Below are 25,456 nucleotides of genomic sequence, written 5' to 3' on the forward strand. Positions count from 1 at the left end.
GTCCTGAATCAAATCCCTAAGCCGGACGAAACCCCAGATCCAGCCAAGTCGCCAAGAGGGATCAGTGACGTTGAGGTCAAGTTGCGCGCTAATTTGGTGACTGGCACGGTCGGCTCGTGGATGTTTCTTTACTGCACCGACTACGTTGTAATGGCTGACGCGGGAGGTTGACCTGTGGGAGCACCGGGGACGACGCTCAAAAGAGGAGGGAGGCTATGTAATACGATGGTGGTTTGTCCCTCGGCTCTGGTAAGGCGCGACTTTTGGACTTTGAATTAGCCCCCTTGTACCTCACTGGGTGGGCTGGCCTTTTGGGCCATGCCAATAGCCCAGACACCTTCTCTGCGCTGAATACATACTCTGTCCGAGTATTGTGTCTTCGTTCGTCCTTAGGGAAGTCTCGGGTCGCTACAATGTAGTATACCTTGAAATCGAGGTGCTGTATATTTACTTACGTTTCTGGCTTACAACCTACTGTTTGAACATGATTACGCCTTTTCTAATTTGATGGTTGTTAATAAAGTATAAGTAGACATAAATTTGGCATTGCTTGGCATATTCCAATAAGCTGCTAAAATTTAATTTGTACACACACTGCCCTGGGACTTCCCTTAAGACAAAAAGAGATATTACTTGAGCGGAATAGGTGATGCCGACGTACGTAAGGGCTTGGGTCTGCTGGCATGGCCCTGAGGTTAGGCCGTCCATCGTAGGTACAGTGATGGAGCCATAAGTGGCCCCTTACCTAAGCTGAAAATTCAACTAGTATACGACATATTACGGTATGCATTGCTAAATTAGAATTTAATTGTTTTTTTATCTGCAAAACGCCATCATATAAGACGAGACATAACCCATGCATCCTAACCATGTGCATTCACGCGCTGCATCTATTGCAAATAACACTTAATTTGACTATAAAAAAAGCCTTATAAATTCCAGGTTAGCACTTTATCAGCGATTCTGATTGTGCTCACCAAACAGCTGCGAATACTCTTGGATTGCTACTAGTAGATCCATCAATTATAGATGCATTCGCCGACTTATTTCTAATCGCAAATCCACATATTTCTGTGACGCAAACTTAACTAGCTTTAAAAAATTATAACTTGGCAGCAACTTTAGGATAGCCTTCTTAAAAAGTAACGCCCTCGCTACAGGAGGAGTCAAGTATCGAATTAAATTTTTTTTACGAGACTTTTTTCTTTGGCTTATTGTTCAAATCAAATAGATGCAGCAGCTACTTATTAATGACGTATAATTCTGTCCGCCCATAGCGATAATGCTGACAGATCTCACTGGCATTTATTGATACGTAATCGGGCAGCCATCCGTGTCCAGTGCTCACATTCTTTAACTGATGGTTTGTACACAATAATAAAATTTCCCTTTTCGAATTCAAAAGTGAACTACTAAAAAGGAGATCGGCCGATTTATTTAATAGTCTATAAGGATTGTTTAAATTACCAACTGTAACCAGTAAGTTGTTCGAATGTTTATGTTTGCCACCTTTTCTTTTGAGTTTTTGAAATGTGTCCTTATGTAGCTTACGTTAAATACACTATCGAAAAAAGGCAAAAATCCCTTTCTTACAATTTAAGCGGAGGTGGTCTAACTAAACCTTCGCTTATAAGACAATGGAACGTTAAACACTTGTTAGAGGATGGAAGACCAATTCCACCCTTGGCTTGATGCAAATAGAGAAATGATCTCCTTTTTTTACCAATGGACTGAATAACTTAAGCAAGTAATTACTGCTTTCTGTGACCCCAAATATCCGAATTAGATCACATGGTTTATAAAAGAAACACAATAACGTTTACTTGTGGGGAGTGGAAACAAGGGAAGAGTTTAACGCATACATTGGAGGGTAAATGGAGTGGACGAGGCGAGGGGAAACGGAAAGATCAGTATTTGAGGCGGGGGTGTGGAGTGTCATTGTCTTATGCATGCTCTCCACAACCCGTGTCGACAACCGACCGAGAGCGTTTAAGACAGGAGATATCACTTGTATCCGAAGCGGTGCGTTTTCGGAGTTGCCAACAGCGCCCATTAGGGCTTGTGCCGTTCCTCTCAACTATGTCTTCCGATTCACAACCGCACATACTTCGCTCTTTCGGTCGTGCTGCTGTAGCACTCTCTCGCAGGACGGCGAGATGTCTCACTTTGAAGCTGGAGCTAACCGATGCGTTAGAGCTGAAATATCCCGCCTCAGATATCACCGGGAGTGTTGACGAGTCAAGTGAGTAGGTGGAATCGGTGAAGAAACCCGAGGAGGCAGCAATAGGTGAAGAGATGGGACTCTCACGAGCCGATATTGATTTGGAAGCCACAACAGCTTCGTCTTCATCATCGAAAAAGTCAATACTGTTGCCAAGCGAGGGCACCTCTAGACTGCTTGTTCGTGCCAAAGTCAAAAATCCTCTCTGGGGTAATTGGAGAGAGGAAATTGACGATTGTGCTGCTACTGTCTGCGAAAGTTCCATGGGTTTAGTGGTATCCTGCTAGAAGAAACATGTGTCATAAACCGAGGATTCAATGGAAGGCTGTAGGTATTGCCCAAAAAGACTCCACTTACATTGGAATTCGTCTCGCACTTGTGCTTGCAATGCGAAAGGGTTTTTACAGAATGTGTACATTCACTACGAAGAAGGGGACAGCTCCTCGAACGTTTCTCGACATTAGTCGAAGGAGTGGTATTCTTGGAGTTCCAGGAATTGTCATCCAAGCTCCAAGTGCCGCCCTTTCTACCAACTCGTATTTGTGCACCCTCATCATCTCCATACTGAGCAAGCCATTTCTTTTTCGGATTAAATGAGGATCCACCGCTTTCTTCTCGCGGTGAAAGCAGGGCAGAGCCATCGGAACTTGAATTTGTGGAGGGGGAGGAGGGGCTGAAAGTTGTTTGAGTCAAATCCAGCAACGTCTTGGATGTCTCCTCATCGGTAGAAGCTATGGCCGATGCTGCTGCCGCTGCTGCTGCAGCTGCCTGTTTAGCATGGAAGGTGGCTAGCGACTTCTCAAAGTGTTTCTCCACCGCTAAATCGGCAATATTTTGTGACTCGAAGGTGGGGCTCACAACCGAAGCCTCGATAGGTCCTCTACCGTCGTCAAAAGTGCTCGTCAGTGTCCATACCCGTTTTTGTTTTTTAGTGCCCTCGGGTATCTCGTACTCGCCCTAAATTTGGCAAAACAAAGCGTGGATACGATCGGACACATTTTTTCACATTCAAACGGGATAACAAAGGAATGTGACTCACTGCGGTATGCGAAAATTCCAAATAGTGGCCGACGCAAAAATTTGCAAAAATTTCCCCTCTTTCTCTCCCCTCGCCCTATTACACCGACCCATTGGGGTACGGAAACGTAGTTGTTAATTTTAAATCCAGTGTCATTTTTAGGGAGGGAGATGCCAACTTTGGCTACTTTGTTCACAGCTACAAACACTGCTAGTAAAGAAAAAAAAGGAGGACCAACTCTTTCTCCCAGCTGTTCAAGAAACCGCTTGCCTTTTAAAAAGAGGGTTTTTATCTGTATCCTCTATTGAAAAGAGCATTATTTTCAGATGGAAACAATCAGTTCAACAAGGAGAAAGGCTTTCCTCCCATCCCCTCCCACCACTCAAATTTAACTTCTGTTGCCATAGAAAGAGACGAATGCTTCAAGCCTGCCTTCGCCTTCCTCAATTACATGGCATAAATACCAAGAAATCAATTCCATCTCTCAGTAATTTACTTTCCTCCTCTCGCCTTAATTTCTTCCTCCCTATCTTCCTTCCGTCCTCCCACCCTCTCTCCCTCTTATTCCTTTCTTTCGTCCAGCCTCCGCCACCCAAAAGAGGGTGCCTTCTTTGCACCCATCCCTGTGTGTGTGTGTGTGTGTGTACACATTCATGTATGGCGTGTGTAAGTAGGTATGTATGTACGTATGGATGTATGTGGATGCGTGTTTGTGCAACAACTATGCGAATGCATTTGTCGGAGTTAAGGAGAAGAGAACTACGCCTCCCTCCTACCGCCCACCCCTTGAATGCTTCCCTAGGCGGGTGAATGGAATGTGCGTATGTGAGGGAGACATACCAATGGTCGGAGGAGAGTTCAAACGTCCGGTGGGAAATTCTTCCCCAAAATGGCAGATGCAAAGACCCATTGCCTGTGCTTATTTCATATCCTCGGGAGAGGGAAAGGGGAGGAAGGAGATGAGAAAAGCCCTAAATAGCTTACTCATCATCCCACTATCAACAAATTCACAATCCACTCTAAAAATGTGACTCATCTACTTCGCCATTATGTGGAATGGATTAGGTGAAGATTTTCCCAAAGCAAAAATGATGTACATCTTTGTGTGTGGTAAAATCCTGCTCAAACTTATAATCCAAGCAATTCACAAATAGCCGTATTAAATCCTCAAAGAATGCAGAAGGTAATTTCGTATATTAGTTGGATGAATGAGAGAGGGAGAAAATCCAGCACAAGGAACCTACCGCTGACTTGACATGAAGGTTACGAAGAGCCTTTGAGAAGTGATCCTCTGCATCACCGATTTGATGGATCACCACACGTGAACGACGTCCGCGTTCACCCAATCTTGAATTCCGTCTGTTCAGCTGGGACGGGGCACTGAAACACGAAGCAAAGTTACTCCTCTAAGAATGCTTAATTTATAGCCGTTCACGGACAAAAGGAGTACAACTTATGAGGGTCACTAATACACAATGTCTACTCAAATTCAATGGGCTTAGAAAGAAGTGACCCATAAACGGATCGGCTTCCAACTTATTACTGAGCGAGATGGTAAGACAGTCACTTTCCCTTTTCCATAAATCAAAAATTTAGAAATAATTCAGGCAGTCAAGGAGAATAAATAGCCTGACCCTACTCTAAGGGTGCCTTTGAAAAGCGATTAACCTTCAAGACGAAGAATTTGACTTGACCAACTGAGGCGGTGTCAGCGTGAACTAAAACCGAAGAGAAGCAAATACGAGTCGGAGTTATGGCTATTGTGGAGTCAGCATGGAGTTTAACGCTCCAACTTAATGGCACGAAAGCTAATTAAATACCTGCCAATAAACTCGTAAAGCCACACTCTCGAAAGCTTGCACCTATTCATGAAGCATGCGACTATCATTAGCATCATCAATCGTAAATGATTGCGTGGGAACTGTCAAATGATTTCAAGCACGCCTATAAATGTGTGGTAATAACCACGCATTCCACTTAACGCCCGGGTAGAACCAAAAGGAAAAAAAAATTACAGTTGATTAAGTACGTTGAGCAGGAGGAGGGGGGAACACCTCAATTCGTACAATTAAAGAGTACCCCCCGATTCGATTGAATACGTAGCCCTGTCAATCTCTCAAGAGGAGTTGAGACCTCGACACCCCGTTCCTCAGCCAACCAGACATTACCGCCTTCTTTGGATGATCAGCAGAGAATTCGATAATATTTATTTACTAATTTTTTAATGCTCATATTTGCTTATAAGTAGTATGTGTCGAGAGGACTCATCAAGTGTCTGCAATGCTGCATTAGGTTTGTGTGAGGGAATTTTGTACATGTCACATAGTTTTTCAAAACTCGGTGTGCCATTGGCCAACAAGCTATTCATATACATGTGGACAGTGATGATTTATCCACTCTTTTTCCTCACCCCGTAAGACACGCGAGTGTGTTGTCACCTCCTCCTTCTCCTCCTCCTGCCACCACTAGCAATGTTACTGATTCTGCATTAACACAGTGCCCAGACAAAAAAGAGTGGACATCGGCAGAAGAAACAGAGGCCATTGGCGGGGCGGTGTTGGTGCTGTTAGTGACGATGCCAAGTGATTCACAATAGGCAGGTGTGCCCTTGGCGGATGATGATTGTGGAGTTACACCAAGACCTCGTAGACGACGCTTTTTCTACATAACGTCATCTATTGTTCAGACTTTTACCTGTAATCGTGACACATAAATCGTGGATAACCCAAATTATTCTTTCCCTCTAAACTTCAAAACAGGGGATTTCGAATTGTGAATAAGTTGTGTCAAGCAATCCAAAACACTCCGATAGCACTTCAGTAGCGTCTGGATGTGTGTTTTGAGGGCGCCTGGATTAGCCATCCCAGTTAATGGTCTAAAAATTTGGAGAGTGGAGGGGAAAGTCGCCCCCTCTTAGCTACCCGCTTTCACACTTCTCAAGGTCTTTTGTCAGTCGAGCTGTCAGCTGTTGACGTATCCTTATTTTTTGTTCCTTCTGAGCATTATTTCGACATTCAGGTTAAAACTTTTCCCCAGTAGTTTTTATTACCTTCCGCGTGGAAGTGATGTGACAGTTAAAAAACTTTTCCCCAGTAATTTTTATTACCTTCCACGTGGAAGTCATGTGACAGTTAATCATCTGCTAACTGAATTTGGAAGTGGACTCGAAACTGACAGGAACATACATACACACACACACACACACACACACAAACCGAGAAAACACCCAACGGAGGGAGATGATGTGCATCACCGCAAAGCCATCCCCTCTGACTGACTCATGAAGGCAAAAATATGGGGGCAGCAAAAGAAAGAACAAAAACGAGGATAAGCCCTGGTGGTATTCTGAAATATTTTGAGAGGGAAAGGTGTGTGACATTTAAATGACCTTTAGCAATAATCCAAGTTGTAGCTACACAACGTAGGCATTTGTGTAGGATCTCTACGGTTGACAGATAGAAAAATAAGCACAAGTAGTCAAGCCCTCCTGACTCTATTGCTGCCATTAGGCATGAATTGTTTTACTACACCTACCTTGGCCGATAAATCGGATGAATTATTGGGGTAAAAGCGGTTGAAGGATTTGGATAGGGAAGGTAAGTGATCCTTCTGTTGAGAAGATTTGTAAAAGTGACCCGAAAGATGATATCCAAATCGGGAGTCGCTTAGCTGGTGATACACATTGGAGCAATTATGCCTTCTCAGGCTTACTCTTCAAAAAAACTCGTTTGTCAGTCAGGCCCTTTGGACAGCCTTTTAAGAGACTGTAGATCAATTGGATGCGCTAAATTTGACTTAAATCCGAGCAATTATTCAGATTTTTTTAATATCAGAAACAGTTTCGCTACGTCGTGATCGTATTCTATGTACTAAAAAGTAATTTCCTACTCACCACGAATCTGTTTCAACCTCTTGACCGAGAGGAATGTCAGCTGGCTCAAGAGATCTGGAGTTGATCAACGGTTGAGACGCACAACTGAACAAATCTGTTGCCATATTAACTGCATTAAATAGAAATGTGTGTTCTGATATAACTTTCTCGGGAATTGGGTGGATATCAGCTGCTGAGGGTGTACTCATTGAAATCGCCTCCTGAAGACACTTTGATGTGTTAACCATCATCGTTGGTGTCTTCGTTGAAATGGCAGCAGCTGCTGCTGCTGCAAGAAATGCATTGGACGGAAAAGCTGACCAGGGACTGGGCAACAGGGAAGCAATTTGTCCGCCACCGCCACTCCCACCACCGCTAGAGCCGTCTCGAGGAAGCGAAGATGCCCTGACGTCAAAAGTCACAGCCGGACTGGTGGTAGCTCCGCAATTATGAGTTTGCAGGCTACTTATAAGGCGTGCTGCAAGTTCCTGAGTTGTCGAATATGCGGTGGTACATGAAAAATTCAGAGGCTCCTGCATACTCGGATGTCTTAAAAAGCGTTATAAACCGAAAAAGAAGGCGATGATGTTGGCTTGCGAGATTCGATAAGAGGTGGCAGTCTTCAAAACCGAAAGAGATGCACGCTCGCCTGCATAAGGAAATCGGATGGCCAGCACGCATCTTCTTGTATGTACCTTAAAGAGTGTGTGCGGTAAGTGGACCAATCAGAGCCTGACTTCGCGAATGCGCGTGCATTTTGGTGCGAACGTGGCCCCCGTAGAAGGGAAGTGATTGATCTTCCAATTCAGCAGCCATTGGTGATTTCAAAAAGAAGATTGGTGACAGTATAAGATAGGTGGTTTTCTAAACGCGTATTTGTTACTTGCATTTTTTTAAATAAGGTTCATTCTCCTCGCCTCTGAGCTAAGGTGCATGCTACTGTTTTGACAAAGCAATGGAAGATAAAAATAAAGGGAACTTGATCCGCGATAAGTATTTCAAAAAAAAGATGTTTTAATGCACTTTTCGAAAAGGTCAGATATACCCGTCTTTGATGCTGACGTTACCATAGTAATGAGAGTTATTAAGAAAAAAAATTAACTGATTCTAGCTTCGTAATTTTTGAAATATCTCACCCTGCCAATACATTTGCAATTTATATTTTTTGATCATGAACAAAGAAAATTTATGGTAATTTCTAGTTACTAACAGTATCGATCAAAAAGGAAAATTATTATGACTAGTGGATCTTGGAAACTTCATTGTGAAGTACCAAAATTATACTAAAAAGTATTTTAGATGAAAAACCATGTAGAACATAAAGTGAACATTGAAAGCATACCTCAAATCCCAGAGTTTAAAATTTATGAGGCAAAAACCTTAATTTGTACGAACAACCTGAGAGTGAAATTCCCTAAAATCAGTCCTGATAGGTTCTTGGAAAGATATAATGCCAACTTTTTGAGTCTAACTGGAGTGCATCTCGAGGTGTGTGAAAGGTGTCGCAACTTAAATATGGAATACCTTTAAAATTGTGAGAAATAAATACCTATCTATATTCAGAGATATTCTTGCTGTACGCCGGCCAAGTGTTATGGTACATGATGTTTTTATGCATGTCAAACGGGCAATACTTCCCTTCATGTGAACAGCTCATGCAGATAGACACACGGTGGCCAAGTGGCCCTACAACCAGGCAGGCAAGCAGGCAGGGCTACAAAAATACACGCAGAGAAATTGCAAACTACACATGTGCACACAGGCACAAACACATTAACAGTCGCGCCTGTCAACGAGGCAGAGACTGACAAGGAGGGAACGGACGGTCACAAGAAAAAGCCAGCTACCTTACCGTCTGGCCGTGCGTTTTCCCAATCCAGCATTGCCCGTCTTCGCTCTGACCTACTGTCATATCAAAAGAGTTCAACGTATGTCGCATTTATTTGTGAACAGAGGAGGTGCATTGAATTGACATTTTTTTCACGTTGTGTTGGTAATGACATTTAACGCTTCGTCCAAATCAAAAACCTCGCTAACGAGGGTAAAAAGTCGTAACAATACAGAGTAGAACGTGCAATACAACTTAATGCGCAATTAATTGACTCGGTATGTTTTCTTTTCAGACGCTATAGCGCAAGTCCGCTTTTAATTTACGCTAAATACACAAAGAGTTACTAAAATTTATAAGTTTTCAGTAAAAAAAAAGAAAATATTCTTTGAAAGCTTTTTAAAATGACTGAAATAACTATTGCTAACACATGGAGAAATTTGCTAACATGACACACTCATTTCGAATCCCACCTATCTGTGACAGTTGTCACCGGAAGGAGACAACTTTGCTTTCACCTCACTTTTATTTCCCCAATTGTCTATTGCCTGGAAAGCATAAAGAGAACATGGTAGATGAGGATAAAATGTTCCCCTTATATCCATCCTTAAAGTGTGGTGAGTGACATTCTCGAGGGGCGCCTCATGTGATTTGCGGAATTGAGACTTTGAGGTGATGGGCTTTTCCCTTACCGGATGTTCCTAAAACACTTTTTTCTGTATTCGCTTGAGCAGAAGGTAGATACCCCAATCGCTGCTTTGCCTTCAGCAATTGAACGATTCTGCCTGCATTTCACCCTACGCAATTACATACCCACACACACTTAAGCAAGGGAGTCACTTTGTCTGCCGGGGATGAAGTTGTGGGTGACTTAAGGGTGTGAATTTGGTGGTGTCTGATGGTGCGGTTTGGAAATAACCAACCAAATCTGCTTGTTTTCCTATTGAACATAAGTTACTTCACATCAAGAGCCTGTTAGTCAACAGTCTGATTCCCACAAGGTCTAGTTTTTTTGCAATCCTACTTGAGAGAAGTGACAAACAAATAGACAGTCATTTAAGCTTGTTGCTGTCTGTTAATATAGTCGTCAGGGCTTCCACTTCCTCGGTTGAATGCAAGCATAAGCTAACTACTTCATTATCAGTCACCTTGACAATGATTGAAGGTTGGCCCCATCAGGTTAATCTTGCTGGATTATTGAGTCGGTAGGGTCACACGTAATTTCCTATATGCTGCCAGACACCTTTTCCAAATGTCATACCACGAATTAGACGATAAGTCAGGTCTGGAACCGGAACTAACTCTCAATTCGTCAAGCTGACAAGCCTAAATCAAATGCGTCAGGTCCAGTGGATATTTTATCCTACAGGAGAGATTGACGTCCTCACCACATCCGATACCCCTGATGTTCGGAAGGCGAGGTGTGCGCAATCAGCATACATGAGTATCCTCAGATCTAGAGAAGGCATGATCACCATCCACCTTTTGTCTTCGCTGTTCCAAACTAAAGCAGTCCATTTGCAACACAGCGAGTAGCAACTACTTGTTACATTCTTGTGATGCCACAATAGTGGAGGTGTTAAGCATTATTCACAATAAAGTAGGCAGGTATACTTAATGATTGATGGTGCTTAAATGCTTCTTTGACCATCAAATAGCATGTCAACCGATTGTCATCCCATACACCTCCACACGTGTTCTTGAGGTGTATGATCCTATAAGAGGTCATTTTATCAGTTACTCTTCTTTTCTTTTCTTGTCTTCGTAGCTTCCGGATCACCAAAATGTAAAGTAGGGTATTATAGTGGTGAGAGACTTCAAGTGGCACTCCTACCTGACACACACACACACACACAGACAGAAGCGTGCACAGGCATGCGTTCACATGCATGATCACGTCAACTATGTGACGCATTAAAGGTACGTGAATACCTTTCTCGAGCAATTAGACGAAAGAATGCATTAGACAAGTGGAATTCCAAGTCTACTCATTGAATAATTGATTTATAGGCACATTTAGGCATTGATTTTATTAATCCGTTCCCTCGTTCCCCCATTGGTCCATTAACTGGATGATTAATTTTATTGGCTAATTGATTTAACCCGCACTTTAATTTATTTATTCAAAATCCAACTTATTAACCCATTCGTTCTTGATTTATCTGTTCATTTATTGATCCATTTATTTTTAATTCATTTAGTTATTAAATCAGTGATTGGTTAATCCATTCATCGGTTGATTTGTTCAATTATTCACTCAATGATGGGTTCCGTCATTCATTTATTCCCTACTGGTTTTATTTACATCGTATGATTTGGCGTGGTTTACGCCATCGAGGCCTCATAACTGGCAGGAAAAGGTACTTTGCGGCCCTCGGAGGTGATGCTAGGTTTTGTCAATGCTCATTGTCAGAGCCGAAGGCAATTTATGACTATTAACAATCGGATAGACGCCACTACCATCATTACTAGCAGCGCGAGCACTAGTTGATGCAAACAGGATACCCCTCTTCATCAATTTTAAGTCCTCTACGTCGCATCGCCTCGACTCTCCCCAGTCATTCACTTAATCCTTCATTCACCTCTTGTCGCTTCACTTCGTTACGCCTGTTTTTCTCCTTTTCCTGTACTGTAACACGCAAATCAGGGATTAATAAAATACACAACCTAGTATCATGGGGGCATTGAAAGATACAATCTTACAAAATCTCTCCCCTAGTGGCCAAAACTGTTCTTTGCTCGTGCGTGTGTGTGCGTGTGCGGTCTTTTACCTTTCCAACTCCTCCAACAACTACTCCCCTAGCCGTCAAGGTCTCCCTTTCTGTCATTAGGAAAAAATTCATATTTTCCTACTCATTACTCATATTCATAAGAAAATGTCTTATACTGGGTGTTGCCTACCAAATGTCAAGTCTCTAGCATATCACACCACCCCCTCACCTTCACCCTCCCTAGAAGAAATTGATTGACAGTTGCGTATTCTCACCTATCCCCTTCGTTGAGGGCAAAGTCGGAAGTTTTAAGCCACTTTAGGATGTAAGTAAAACCAATTGTTTAGTCTCTGACAGTAGTAAGGACTTACAAAATTTTTCTTCTTGACACATTCCATCTACGCTCAGTGTGACGTGCCTCGGAATTCAACAGCATGACCTTTTTTCTGGGTAGTGTGAACAACACATTGCTCGGTGGAAACCAATTACCCTCTCTTCATCAAACATGATTCGTAAACTCAATCGAGATATCAAAGTAGGCGGAAATGGTTGAGGATACAGTTAGGAAGCAACAAAAGACAAAGTTATGCGCACACCTCTCATGCTTTATCATGTAGGCTTAGAGATATCCGCCTGTTAACACCTATCCCTCGCCCCTTTTCCGTAAGTATCTACATTAGACAGTTTAAGTCACCTCACCACAAAGGCCAAGTCATTAACACACCCGAATAGAGCCTGATTTGTAGACTACGAGATCGCGGCATTAGCTGAGCTTAAACATTATTTAATAGAACCACTCAAAAATGCAACTCTTCAATGACATAACAATTATGCGTGTAAAATAAATTTACCTAATTACCACCTAATTGGTTTTACGGTGTGGAATTTTATTGTGAATGCTATCCGGCAAATAATAGTGCAGGAAAGGAGTAATCTCGTTTACCCTGTACGAGCTGACGCCAAAATCACCGCATTTCCAGAAGTTGGTTACCTCTACTGAATAGGCAAAGAAATGCAGTTGGCACCCATTAAATTGACTGCCAAAATTTGATTGTTTCACTGCACTGGCGTAGGGGTGACGAATACAAATTCGCTCTCATCCCTCCCATCTTCCGCTCGTCAAAATGCAGCCCTTCATTAAAAACCTGGTTTGCTATAAAATAATTTATCCTTTTTAGGGCAATTATGCCTTAGAAGAAAAGTTATCTAATGATTTTTCTCATATGGTTTTGCTTCAATAACCTGGTTGTCTGAGTGGCTGACTGGCTGGCAATAGTGATTCACAATCTGTGTTGGAATTCATTGCCTCAGTGTAGGACTGTGTGGCTCAAAACTACTCCTCTGCTGAAAATACCAAAGTGAAGTAGGCATTAAAGTCATGTGATTGAAGAAGTGGTGTTTTTACAAGTGCAGGAGAACATTAGGCAACGTATCATTTGCAGCAACTGGGAAAAGGGGATGGAGACACTGTCGACTCGTCCCTCGATGACACACGTAAAGTTTGGTTCCTCTATTGCAACTACAACACACGCAGAGGGAGAAAGAGGCTGACTGGAGCAGATTGACGGCTGAGGGCGCCTGTTTACGGTCTGCTGCGATCAGCCCAAAACGGATATGCGCACGTCGATGTAAAAGGCGAGCTGTTAGCCGACATCACATGAAAGGGTAGGCGGCCTCCAGGCGGGCGAAATGGGCGAATTGAATGAACGGACGAATGGGCAAATAATGACTTTATTTCCTCGGCTACGCTATGTTTGCCTACTGTGGCGTGGTGGTCATCATAACTCCGAAGACGTTCCGGTTCCAATGCTTGCAAAAAAACTATGGTAATTTCGCCACTGATCTTTTACTCGTTACCCTTAAGTTAGTGTTGAGAATTCAACATTATTAAGTCGGTGATACTGGGTGAAGACGGGACGGGAGAGAGGATACTCATTCTCTCCAATTTGGAATAGTGCAAAAAAATCACCCGCAACTGGCATTGGAGGATGGCAGTTTATATAAAAAGAAAGTTTTTATTTAATTTATCTACTTTGGAAGTAATCTACCCTATGAATTTATCAAAGCATTTATTAGATGCGTCTGGGCATGCCCTGAGTGTTGATAACGAAGCAAGCAAATATACACTCACACATATGAATGCAGCATTTGAAAAGGTTATTTCTGTCATAATGGGTGGGCCGGTGTTGAAGTCAGATAATGGGTTGAATAACTATCCACTAGTGAAATGCCTGCGTGCAGACATTTGCCCTGATATCCCCGCCTGGTAAATGTTAATTGTCCGTTCGGGATATCTCCAGCAGACTACCTCTCATAGTGGGGTTTACCACACATACTAAATTTTCCGCAAAGACTCTGCTGTATTTTTTTCAATTATCTGCATTATCATTTAGCTTTTTCATCGTGATTTGCTTTCATTTAAACAGATTTAATTATCCTCCACCAATGAAAGAGTACTACTTCAACCATACATAAAAGTAATTTTTACGAACCTCCTAAAGTATTTACAGCAGATAGGGATAGAAATAATTGCAAAAAATGTTTAAATGCACGAATCAGGTCAGCCAATTCTCAGGCTAATAGTCTGGTTAAAATCGTTGGGTGATGATTGGTTAGCCAATTGACTGGATATTTGCACTACCGTGGATGGAGAGGCAGTGAGTAGTGTACTTGTGTCATCCGAGTAAATTCCGCCAATGTCTAGAATCCAGGGTGAATACCAGTCAGAATTTCTATATTTTGATTAACAAAATAAATCGGGTGAAAGATTTCATCGGATCTGTCTGTGACATGGGTAGGAGGATAGCCAGGATAAATGAAGGAATGAATGACTTCGTTTGCTTAGTTGTTTGGGTTAGTTACGATGCACTTTAACGCACGGGATAACCTGTTGTATCACTAGGATAGCAATAAGTAACATGGAGAAGTTTCCTGAGATTAGGTTTGGTATTTGCTTTCGCGATAAGGACGGAGTAACTTCGAGGGAGATATCGCCTGAATGGCATCAGGTGGGTGGGCAAACATCCAGCGTTTGCCCGGGCGGGCGGGTGGGAAAGCAGGAAGGTGAGCAAGTAATCAGGCAGGCAGGCATGTGTATGCGGGTGTGCACGGGTGGAGGGATGAAGGGCCTTTGCGGTTATGATAACTCGGACTAACAAAGGCAGGCGTGAGTGCATTCCCTGCCTGCCTACCCCGTGCCCCACGCATACACAGTCTAAATGTTAACGCGTTTTCTATGTTAGTAAATCACTGCTGCGATGGTGGGGGAATGGGATGGAGTGGGGTGTGGGGAGCCAAAAAACTCGGGGAATTGGCACAGGGCAGGTGGAATGGTGCCCTCAGTTTGTTATCCCCCAAAGGGGCCTGCATTGACACCACCTCTCTCCCCCATTTCCCTTACTCTACCTCTCTCCTCCCTCTGTCCGGCTCGCTCTCCTCCCTGCTCCCTGGAATCGCCCTTCTTGTGCATTCTTCGCTAAGACCGCCAAATTCCACGTCACCTTGCATTCCAATTGAAGGTGGCTTTGAATTATCGCTAAGATTTCTTGGTTAATTTGGTGGAGTTGTTCAAAATCGGAGCAATTCATAGGAGTCGATTAAAAGTAAATCCTATTTAGCCCTTCATACAAAGCCTACTTAAGCATCAAGCATCCGGCAATTAGATGTCACTGCTTCTTAAAATGTGCCTTCTCGAAATGGGGGCACGCAGTTTGAATTTAGAGGGCAGAAATAAGCCAATGATTTTCGTGTCTCCCAGCAAACTTCTCCTTATTTTTCGTACCAAATTGTACTTCTTTTTTTGGCCTCGGACACTTGCTTGATAACGTTTGATTGGGGAAAAGAATATTAAGTGGGGTGGTGGGGTTAGGGAGGAAGAGAAGATGATGAAGTAGAAGATAAGGGCACCCCTCAATCATAAGTTATGACTGGGGAATGCCAGATTAGTACGTAAAGTGCGCAGGCAACTCATTGCAGTGACTGTGACTGCTTCAAGTGCGGAGACATTTTAGCTTCTTCTTTTACTGGTAAAGCGGCACATAAATTGATGACACCAGGCCTGTTGGTATGCAAATCCAATTAATTTTTGGCGTTACTTTGGTTAAAACAACTTAACAATTCACTATTCTTCAAAGAAATCACTAATACAATACATTTATGATGCAGAAGAAAAAAAGAAACAAGTAGAAAAGAAAAAGAATGAGTGAATGAGAAGGCGATTGGGAGGTGCAAAGGGAGCAATAGATTGCAGGTTGTAGATTCCTTTTTGAATAAAATGCTTTGAGCAATCTTTCATCCTTTAGTTAATTAGGTATTTTAAAGAAATAAAAGGCAGGAAAATTTACATCAGAGATTGCACCTGATTGGTGCATTTCTCCTCAAGAGGTTTTGGCCAACTCAAGAGGGATTTACTCACCTTTGTGTTAACTTTCAAGAAATTAGTAAGGTGAATTAAAGAGAGAAACAAGTTGGGAAATAAAAGTGGTGATTTTGGGGATGAAAGACACACACACACACACACACAGACGCACGAAGCCTTTATGATGCGACGCATCTCGCACGGCCTCTGTGAAGGCAGACCTAAGTCGGCCAAAGCACGTGCTTTGTATGTGACGGGAGACAGAATGAGCGCTAGGCTTTCACTGATGGCTAGCAGCCTCGCAAGCCGCCTCTTGCTCACGGTTGTGGCATTTTTTACAATTTGTGAGGTTAATGAGCTTGTGACGGGTAGGTCAGTTGATCCCAATGTCTATTATCGGTGACCGTATGCCTGGACTAGAGGCGGCCTAAATCTTACTCCTTGCAGAGAAATGCAATGTCTCTTCTTTTATATACCAATGTCAATGGTTAAACAGCAAATATCAGTAAACACTACGGAGGATGTTTATCCAATGATTTACTAAGAAATTGAGACTACATATCGGTGACTGTAGGGTTGGCATATGTTAAGAGCTCTGTGCATTTTTTACAGTCTGGTATTCGAGAAGTTTCATTGACCTACACCACCTACACACTAGGAAGATATGAGAGAACCCTTCATGGATATATCTGGGACGGTTCGTGGTATGTTTATTCCGAGGGTTCTTTTGTGATTAGTACAGTGTGGGTTCCATGATCACATATATCAAAAAAGATTTTCTTATAGTTTCAGAAAAATTATGGTTTACAAAATATTCAGGGACGTGTCCGGAGACAGGAGTACACGGGTAACCGTCAAAATAAATTAAACAATTTGAGAAGATTTTTTTTAAAAGAGAAGACGATGTGAACACGTTAATCTGTTGGATACAGTAGAATTGAAGAAATTCTAAACATCGGGATAAGCAATCAAAGTTAAAAATTTAGGATTTAAGAAAATTTGGCAAATATTAAGGATCCGTGCTAACATCAAAACGGGTGTCTGCAAAATGTGAAGAAGTGAAAAAATTCATTTGTAATAAATCCACCTGTTTTATAAATACAAAGACAACAGAGCGACTATAAGCATTCGCAAGTTAATTTTTGAAATATGAGTATAAAATGTGATGCTTATACTGTATAAAAAGTCCCTTTTAGAGAGGAGGCGAGCATACGGATTGGACCTCGTGACTGAGGAGCAGTCATCGTCATGCAACCAGGAGAAGGTTACGTTTCCAAACCTCCCAAACCTTTTATCCACGCTCCCCATCCACCTAACCTAATAACGATGACGAGGGGTATGAGGGGCAGGGGAGAGGAGATTTGAGAGTCTCGTTCTACACTGGCGGCAGCGGTGGGATACCATAATTTACTTTCGGCCGGAATCGACGCCGGCATCACCCACGATACCGTTAATGATAAATGCTGCGACAAGTTGATAAAGGAGAAAAAACCATTGCCAGAAACTACCTCCTCCGTTTTCAAGTAGCTAACGAGGACGACAAAGAGTACGCTGAGAACATGCAACATCTGGATGAACGTGCTTTCAGTGGCTGTCCTCCAAGCAAGGTCACTAACTAAATGACAGTCCAATTCAGATACGGAATCTTTCGCCGGTTGAAGGAAGTTGACTACTCCTCAGTCACGAGGTACCAATTCGTGTGCTCCCCTTTTTTCTTAAAAGAAGCGTTTCAAGCAACACAGGTATCACAGAAAGGACTAGATCCGAAATTGGACTTTATTTGACTGCAAAGCCGCTAATATAACAGTGTCGATTTGTTACGCTCCCAACCCACACGATTCATTGAGCAATTCTAATTATTTAGGTATATGCTAATGCCATAAAAGAGCACCACAAGTCAAATAAAAACTCTTATTTTGCATAAAAATAATATGTAAAACATGTTTTTTTGGAGGAACCTTTTGGGCAAGAAGCGTTTTAGGTATCACGAATCTAACTACGGATCTGCTAGAGTTTTCCCCCAGGAACATGTGTACTCCGAACAAGCATAACCTTAATCGACGTGCTTCTTTCGTTGCATTACTAATAGAGGGTCCCAATGCTTGTTTGCTCTGCCTGAATCGAGAGCGCTAGGAACGGAGGGGAAGAGTTAAAGCCGAACTCCATGTAATAAATGGTGATGTGGCCTCCTGAACCTACGGTAATTACTTATACAGGATTATTTTAATAATTGCTTTTGCTTGTCGAAAAAACGTAAGGCTCAAATTTTGCATTTGCTTACAGGAAACAATTAGTGCATTTCTCATGTGAATAGTAAAATGACCTTTACCGTGTGAGAGGAGATTGGTTTTTATTGGTTTAATTATGTGGGTTGTTCAAAAGTGCTGTAAATATCACATCTCGATCTAGTATCGGAATTTTCCCAAATTTAGCTTTGCAAATAATGCGGCAATAATAAGGATTGCACACTGTCTGTCATTGAATCCACTCCACCACCTTGTTCCCAAGATTATTTTGCCATGATTCCACCCACTGTTAGTTGCCCTTTACCTTGGCGTATAAATGCTTGCAAAATGCAAACTGTGCATATTCTGGTCCTAATTAGCTGTTATCTTCTTGGTTGATGGTGTCTTTGAAATTTCACTGCGATCTTGGATATCACCTACTTGGTTTCGAGCTAATCCTTGGTGTCCCTTTCGTTTTAGTTGCCCTACCATGTTTTATTCCCACTCCCAATAATTCTTTTTTGTAGGAATTTTGTCCACCATATTTTTTGCGTGATTTTACTCTTCTAGTTGGCTCTTCCTAATGCATACATTCTGGCATTACACTTGAAATATTTATACTTTTTTACTTTTAAGTAGAAATCTCGTGGTAGGATGAGTGAGGAATTTTGCAGATCTGATCAGGGTTTTCTTCATTCCAATGCGGAGGCGCTCTCCGACTACGCAGAGGATGAAGATGGTCTTGTTGACATCGATGAAGATGATAATGGGAAGGAAGACGATTATGACGACTCCGATGACGAGGATTGGAGTGAGCACATGGAATCCTCTAAGGTGTTTTAATTTTCTCACAATTTAACCCTTTTGGAGTCCGAAGAGGGCATGGTGTTATGTTTAAAAATAGTAAATATTATAACATTGAGTTTGGTAATACTTAAATGAATCGGTGTGTGTTGCCAAAATAATAGTTATACATGTAATCTGTTGCATTAACCTTTCCCTAACTGTACGCAAAAACCCACGTACATTCTTCTTTGCAGCAATGCGGCGCTATTATCGTTAATTAAACTGTTTCTTTGCTCCTGAGGGTTATTTTGTGTTAGCCAAAGCAGTAAGGTGAAGCTTTAAATTTGCACCCTTATCCATGTGGAATGTCACCCTTTTTAAAGAATGAGTCACTGTTCCGGGTTGTTATAGTTAGTGGTGGGCTAATATGTCTTCTTGACTATGGGACTGGATCCCTCTAGTGCTAAGTAAAAGGCATAGCAAAGTGATTGCCCCATTGTGAAATCTATTTAGCGTTTTCGTGAGGACGCTCGGGGCCGTCATCAATCTCGAGGTCTTCCACGCAAATCTTCAAGCTCTAGCCTTAATTGGCGTCTCCGCAAAGGTGGAATTGGAGGGAGAAACTCGCGCAGACGTCATAAGCTTACTTCGCACCAGTCTCTGGGCAATTTCTTGGAGCATGGTGGAGGGGGCGTCGGTGGCGGAGTGAATGACAACAACATCTCGGCTCTCCGCCGCCAGGCGCTACTGCGTCGTGGCGATGGGAGTGGCGGTAGGACGGCTCCAGATTCCAAGCCTGAATCCCCGCATCAGTGCCTGGGGCCTGGCTGCACCCGCCCTGCTGCCCATTCTGCCACCAAGTATTGCTCAAAAAGGTGTGGTCTAACTCTGGCTCTCAAGTAAGCCGATCTTCACACCCCTTTTCTCTACATTGGTGGAATCCAATTGTTTCAAGGTTTTTTTTATGTAGATTCAGAGCCTTCTGGCTTTCCTTGTCAAAGCGCCTTTTTAACTTGGTGTAGCCATCAATACCGTTGTGCTGATTAAAGACAGAAGGTTGTCCCGTCTTTTTCGATGTTTATTAGGTCCGTTTGAGTGATTGAATTGTGCGTACCATCCCACGGGAGATTGGTCTCTAGTGAATGTTCGTTTAACAACATGCATTGTATGAATTTTCAATGTTACCAAAAATGTCGTCGGAATCGTTGCTGAATGTCTGGACATAGGTAGGAGCGCCTATGAAACGTAGAAGTGCTGAAAGCTTTGAATCGACTTCATGATTGAGCACTGTATCAGAGTACGAAATCTATCTGAAATTATCTCTAGTTGCGAGTGGCTATGCGTGGATTAGGGTTGTCCGAGCTGGTTCAGAAGAGGTTTCACTAACCGGTGGTGTGTGCACACATGCACTCATACACTCATGCACACATTCACTACCCCTGTTGGGTGCTCTTGTATGAACTGGCCAACACAGATGTGTGCTGGACAGGAGACACTAGGCACTGGCTAGAAGGTGTAACAGTCCTACGAGAGTAGTATATGTGAATTACTACTTCTTTCAGAAGGTTTCGAAGCCGTGTTTCTCTTGTGAAGTACAAAAATACACTTTCTTCTTCATTGTCATTTCATTTCACAGACGCTTACCATCATTTGTGATTGGTCCTTGTGAAACTTCAATGACTGTAGCATTCCCTGTTTGGTATTTAAACAGAATAACTCTGTAATTCTGTTGAAAAGCTGTAACCGATCGTGTGTGAGGGTGACATGTCACCATTTCTGCCCCAATAGGTCAACGGGAGAAGCTGCTGATGTAAACTATGGAGTGTATAATCGTATCTCCTATTACCTCATGGCAAAGAAATTAGTGACGTGACTTTTGGTGCAGAGTTGACATTTGCCACCCTTCAGAATCCTAAGATGCCTATTTTTGAATCCTATTAGGGACCCCAAATATCTGTCCCTTGTTATTCGAAAACGCCTACTTCTACACCGCAGCCCATACACTGAAAGCTCTTGCTTTTTTAGATTTAGTGCTATTTGCTCTTATTTTTTCAAAAAAACTTTTGAATGAGTGAATGTCAAAGTGTTGGGAGCCATCTTCAGAATGCCTCCCCTCATGAGGCTCATTCGCTATTCCACTTTTATGAGTGCTTTTTCATAAAATGTTCTGAAGTTGTAGTTTTTTTGTGCCCGCGATCAAAAGGCCATCAGAAGGCCCGCATTTATCAAATCCCAACATTCCTTTTGCCTGCTCCTGGTTTTGCTTCCTCTGCTGTCGATTTTTGATACCTGTAATGCTCCCTCGCCTTTGTTATTATACGGGAATGGGGCGTTTTATGCCTACGATCGTAACTTAATGTTTATTGCCTGCATTTTCGCCATAACCATTCATTGTGACATTGATTTGCTTAGGCCTTCTCTTTCCTGCATAGTAAACTTTATATTGGTTGTGTATTCCCACGTTGGCCCTCTATTGCCTGAAGTGTAGTTTTGTGGTAGTACGGGGGATAAGACCTTCTCCACTAGTTTCGGTTACTTCTGAAGCCGAAGAAGAATAAAATTTTTGGTTCTTAGTTGAGTTGACAGAGTATGGTCGAATATTGCTTCTATATATATACATACACACACATACGACATAACAGTCTCCTGGAAAAGATGGTGTGCGTGTGCTTTAGAACTAATGTGGAGTGAGTGGTGGTGCGGTATTTTTTTTTTCTTTTTTTTTTGGACGGGGGGGGGGGGAGCAAATGGTGGAACGAAGCGCACGAGTTCTTTTTCATCATATAGTTGTCAGTTATCCAGCTGGAAGTTTTTTTTTCCTTAAAACGGAGGTGGCAATAGTGCGAGACCTTGCAGCTTGTTGTGTCATTTATTGGTAGTAAATTTGGCTGGAACCCATTTGTTTATCACCTCCGACAACTTCCTCTTCCCAGTTGATTTAGGCGTAAACGAGTTGCTGTATCGTAAACATGACCAAAGGTTGGTCTAGACACGTTAATCCCCAGTTTTACGAAGAGTAGAGAGTTTTCGCGGAATTGAGGCTAGGTGATAAAAGAAACATTTGTAAAACAAGCATGCTCTAGTCCTATCCATTAGTAGAATATCCCTCAGGACATGTGACCTGGCGAGTGTGTGCCTTGACATTTCAGCCAGCCAATTGCCTGAAGGTTCCAAACTTACGACATCCAGGCAACAAAACGTAGGACGATAAAAACTACCTTTTTGTACCAAGTAAATGCAGTTTCCTGTGAATGTATTTACTCCCAAAATAAGTATCCCTTTCACATTCCATTCATTTATGCTACTTTTCCGACTTTCATGTCTGTAAGACAGGACGCCAAGTCATCGTTGTGGCATTTGTTATTCAAGAAATGTTAGGTTACCGTCTAGTGCTGTTTGTATCTATTGTCGTTTCGTTGTAGCTACTTGTCAGTCATAATGGTCTTAAAGTGGGCTTTTTTGCTTTACATACCTGAATCCGGTGGTACTTCTATTCTGTGGAAGTCATATCACTTGGCACTTGTTTGATTGCGGGGTGAAAAGCACATACACATAAACAGGCACTCACCCGTCTATACATAAGCCATGTGTGGTGCGTTTTAAGCGTGATGATCATGCTTTCATTTGGAGAATGTTTGTGTGCTTTGTTATTAGGCAGAAGAAAGTGGAATGAATGAATGATGTCAAATTTGGGGGGTTTTCTTTATTCTTACGCAGCACTCCCAACCAGTACCCGAGACTTTCTTTTTCCCTCCAGCTCTTATGATTTGTTTAAATCACCATTCGCCTAATTGCAAGAGAAAAATACTCCTAACTGCTACATCTAGAACCAGACAAAATGCAACATTGGCTTTAATTTGTCATGATAGAAAGACACGTTTGCACCCTTTCGTAAAGTGTGCAGTTGCCTAACAACAGTTGTTTCTTACCTTAAATCTTTGCTATGTTATTTGGGAGAGAGGCTTACCATTCTAGGTGTCTAGTCGAGTCTTCTCTGAAACCGTAGAAAACGCTGCACCACTGTTGACGAAACCGCATTATTGAGAGAGGTTAGGGTTTGGTGCTATGAATTCTATGCTTCTGAATTAGTTGCTCCTTTACTTATGCAGACGCCTGGAACGGTTTCTGCCTGGGACCCGAGCTGCCTGGTACTCTGATGCCTCAGGTGTTGTTCTCAACTCTGTCGCAGATCGCACGGATCGAGCCCGGCTGAAGGAGGTGCGTGCCGAGCAGATGGCCATCCATAATCGTCTGATTGAGTTGGAGAACCGGCACCAACAACTCAATCAACTCATTGCTCGGGCACAGGAATATAGGACGCGTCTCACACCCGCTCAAATTGTAAGCGTTTCCGCATCTCTTAATTCGGTTGTCTCCGCTTAATATGAGAATTTTACTCTATATTTGTATTTTTTTTTCCGTTCACACACTTGGAGGTTCTTCATATACTAATCAGTGTGGCTGTTGCATTATTTGCGATGCAGCCGGGTGCGTACTTTCTCACAGTCCCTGCGTTTTCATTTACCCGTACTTGGTGAGCTATACCCGCTTACCTGACCACTTAGTACTGACTCGAACAACAGTGCGGTGAGCCTCGGCAGGTTTGGGCTCTTTCGTGTGGCTGCGTTGTCCACGGAATGCACAAGGTGCATTACAATCCTTTCGACGTCCTCCACCTATTTGTCATACAATCTATAGAAGCTAAACAAGACTTGTTGCACAACAGAAAATGTCTCCCTTCATTGTTGTCTGCTCATTATACAACTGTAGTACCATCACCACAACATATGCTAACAACATTATTAGTAGTATCTGCCTTACCCATGAAATTGGCCACATTTGTACACAAATTTAAGTACTGTATCGATGCCCTGCAAAGCTTTCCAGCGTTTAGGTCTTCAGTAGAAAGGTAAAGTTTTTCTTCTATAATTTATTGTTTCTATGAGTATCTCGCTTTACTCAATTGGTAATTGTTGCTTTCTTAGGGTGAATTTATGTGGTCGATAAGCAGGTTTTTTCCCTTCTTTCATTTTTGATGTTTCTGGCTTCCTTACGCCATTTGGTTCTTTCTTCTTTCGCTATGTTTCACCAAAATGATGAGATTTGCGATGAATGAGCCACATGACATTCGTTAAACAGGTATCCACGTGGTCTCTCGCGTCCTTTTGACTTGATCTTTGTACAATTCTGAGCAAACATTTCCTCCGATTTGCCGCTTTCTTCGAGTAGCATATTACATGCACAGGTTAACTTCTCTTGTTCATGGTAGTATTTAGCCCCGTAACCCTTTTTGATTCCGCTCTAGGTCACGGATTGGTTAGACTGTCACGTGACGATGGTGTTGTGGCCGTCTTGTGATTTAGCACAGCCAATGTTATCCCCTGTAGGCTGCTTCAACTTCCGCCGACTTGGCAGACATCGATCAAGCTGAACCGGTTGTCTGTGTCACCTGCTCCACGGAAGTCAACATGCGTCATGCCCTTCGACACATGGAGAAGTGCTTCCAGAAGGTTGGTGTCACATCCTCTTCATTGTCTTGACCTTTAATTGGTCACTGAGCCACCTCACCGGTTGATGAGTGCTCTCCTCCCTCCCCTTCCCCTCTTATCACTTAAACATGTTTGAAACGATCATCCAAATTCCTCCTTTCAATGCTCGAATCCCATCAGAGGCTTTTAGCTTGTTTATCGTTTTAATTTGTCTATTTTGGGAGGTTTGATTGGTTGCACAAATGACCACTACTTGGGTCTATTTCCAGTCTCTGTCCTGCGGCTGCTAGCGTGTTGATCATCCTCAGTCATGGCATTTGGAGGTGATGCGGTCTAACATGCGGGTTGGTTGTATAATCGCCTCCAGGCGAGGCCACTTATGCGAACAAAGACCTTAATCCCCATCAAAGGGGGTTTAACCGGGTTTTTGTGTGGGGAGTCATTTAAATGGAAGGCTTTAAATGCGTAGTCAACGCAAACTTCATCTATCCAGGCCCTTGCAGGAGAAAAAAAAGGAGAGAATAGGATCATCCTGTCAAATTCTTTCCTCCCTTTAACCTCAACCAATGCCTTTGGACCACCATTTAATGCAACTATCTGGAACAAATTAATGGGGGACACATGGTAGGTGTATGTATGCGTGTGACTCTGGTAAGGAGCATATGAATCACTCGCATTATGCTACCAGCAGATATAGCAGACTCCTGCTTCAGTCTTGCTAACGAGAAGTGGCCTCTCTTTTGACCACACACACACACACTTATTGTCAAACTGCTACGCTTCTATCGCGAAATGTTGTTTTTTTCCCCCATTTACACAATAAAAGTAGAAAAAGCTTGTTTGTGTTTAAAGTTGGTACATTAGCTGGTGTGATTATGCGATCTCTCCGTGTGTGTGTGTGTGTGTGTGTGTGTGTGTGTGTGTGTGTGTGTGTGTGTGTGTGTGTGTGT

The 25,456-nt window shown here is 42.6% G+C and overlaps 3 protein-coding genes across 3 annotated transcripts in view; 2 read left to right on the top strand and 1 right to left on the bottom strand. All coding sequences in view use genetic code 11, as the record gives it.

The window, feature by feature from the left end:
• Positions 1-1,943: 1,943 nt before the first annotated feature.
• EGR_07038 (hypothetical protein) lies at positions 1,944-7,926 on the bottom strand (the record flags this gene model as incomplete). The annotated part of the gene is made up of 7 exons (XM_024496287.1): positions 1,944-2,504; positions 2,579-3,178; positions 4,484-4,619; positions 5,650-5,900; positions 6,774-6,908; positions 7,275-7,598; positions 7,879-7,926. The coding sequence occupies 7 exons, from the start codon at positions 7,924-7,926 to the stop codon at positions 1,944-1,946; spliced, it is 2,055 nt and encodes a 684-aa protein (XP_024349314.1).
• A 5,711-nt stretch (positions 7,927-13,637) lies between these two features.
• EGR_07039 (hypothetical protein) lies at positions 13,638-16,915 on the top strand (the record flags this gene model as incomplete). Its single annotated transcript, XM_024496288.1, has 3 exons — positions 13,638-13,832; positions 15,783-15,830; positions 16,793-16,915. The coding sequence occupies 3 exons, from the start codon at positions 13,638-13,640 to the stop codon at positions 16,913-16,915; spliced, it is 366 nt and encodes a 121-aa protein (XP_024349315.1).
• A 1,264-nt stretch (positions 16,916-18,179) lies between these two features.
• Positions 18,180-25,456, top strand: part of EGR_07040 (CpG-binding protein) — a gene marked incomplete at both ends in the record, with an annotated part of 8,816 nt that continues 1,539 nt past the window's right edge. The window contains 5 exons of the mRNA XM_024496289.1: positions 18,180-18,206; positions 18,871-19,065; positions 19,531-19,916; positions 23,127-23,358; positions 24,405-24,527. Coding sequence (XP_024349316.1) covers positions 18,180-18,206; positions 18,871-19,065; positions 19,531-19,916; positions 23,127-23,358; positions 24,405-24,527 — 963 coding nt within the window. The remainder of the gene's footprint in view (positions 18,207-18,870; positions 19,066-19,530; positions 19,917-23,126; positions 23,359-24,404; positions 24,528-25,456) is intronic.

This window comes from Echinococcus granulosus, assembly GCF_000524195.1.
Source record: "Echinococcus granulosus chromosome Unknown EG_S00068, whole genome shotgun sequence".
Classification (NCBI taxonomy): domain Eukaryota; kingdom Metazoa; phylum Platyhelminthes; class Cestoda; order Cyclophyllidea; family Taeniidae; genus Echinococcus; species Echinococcus granulosus.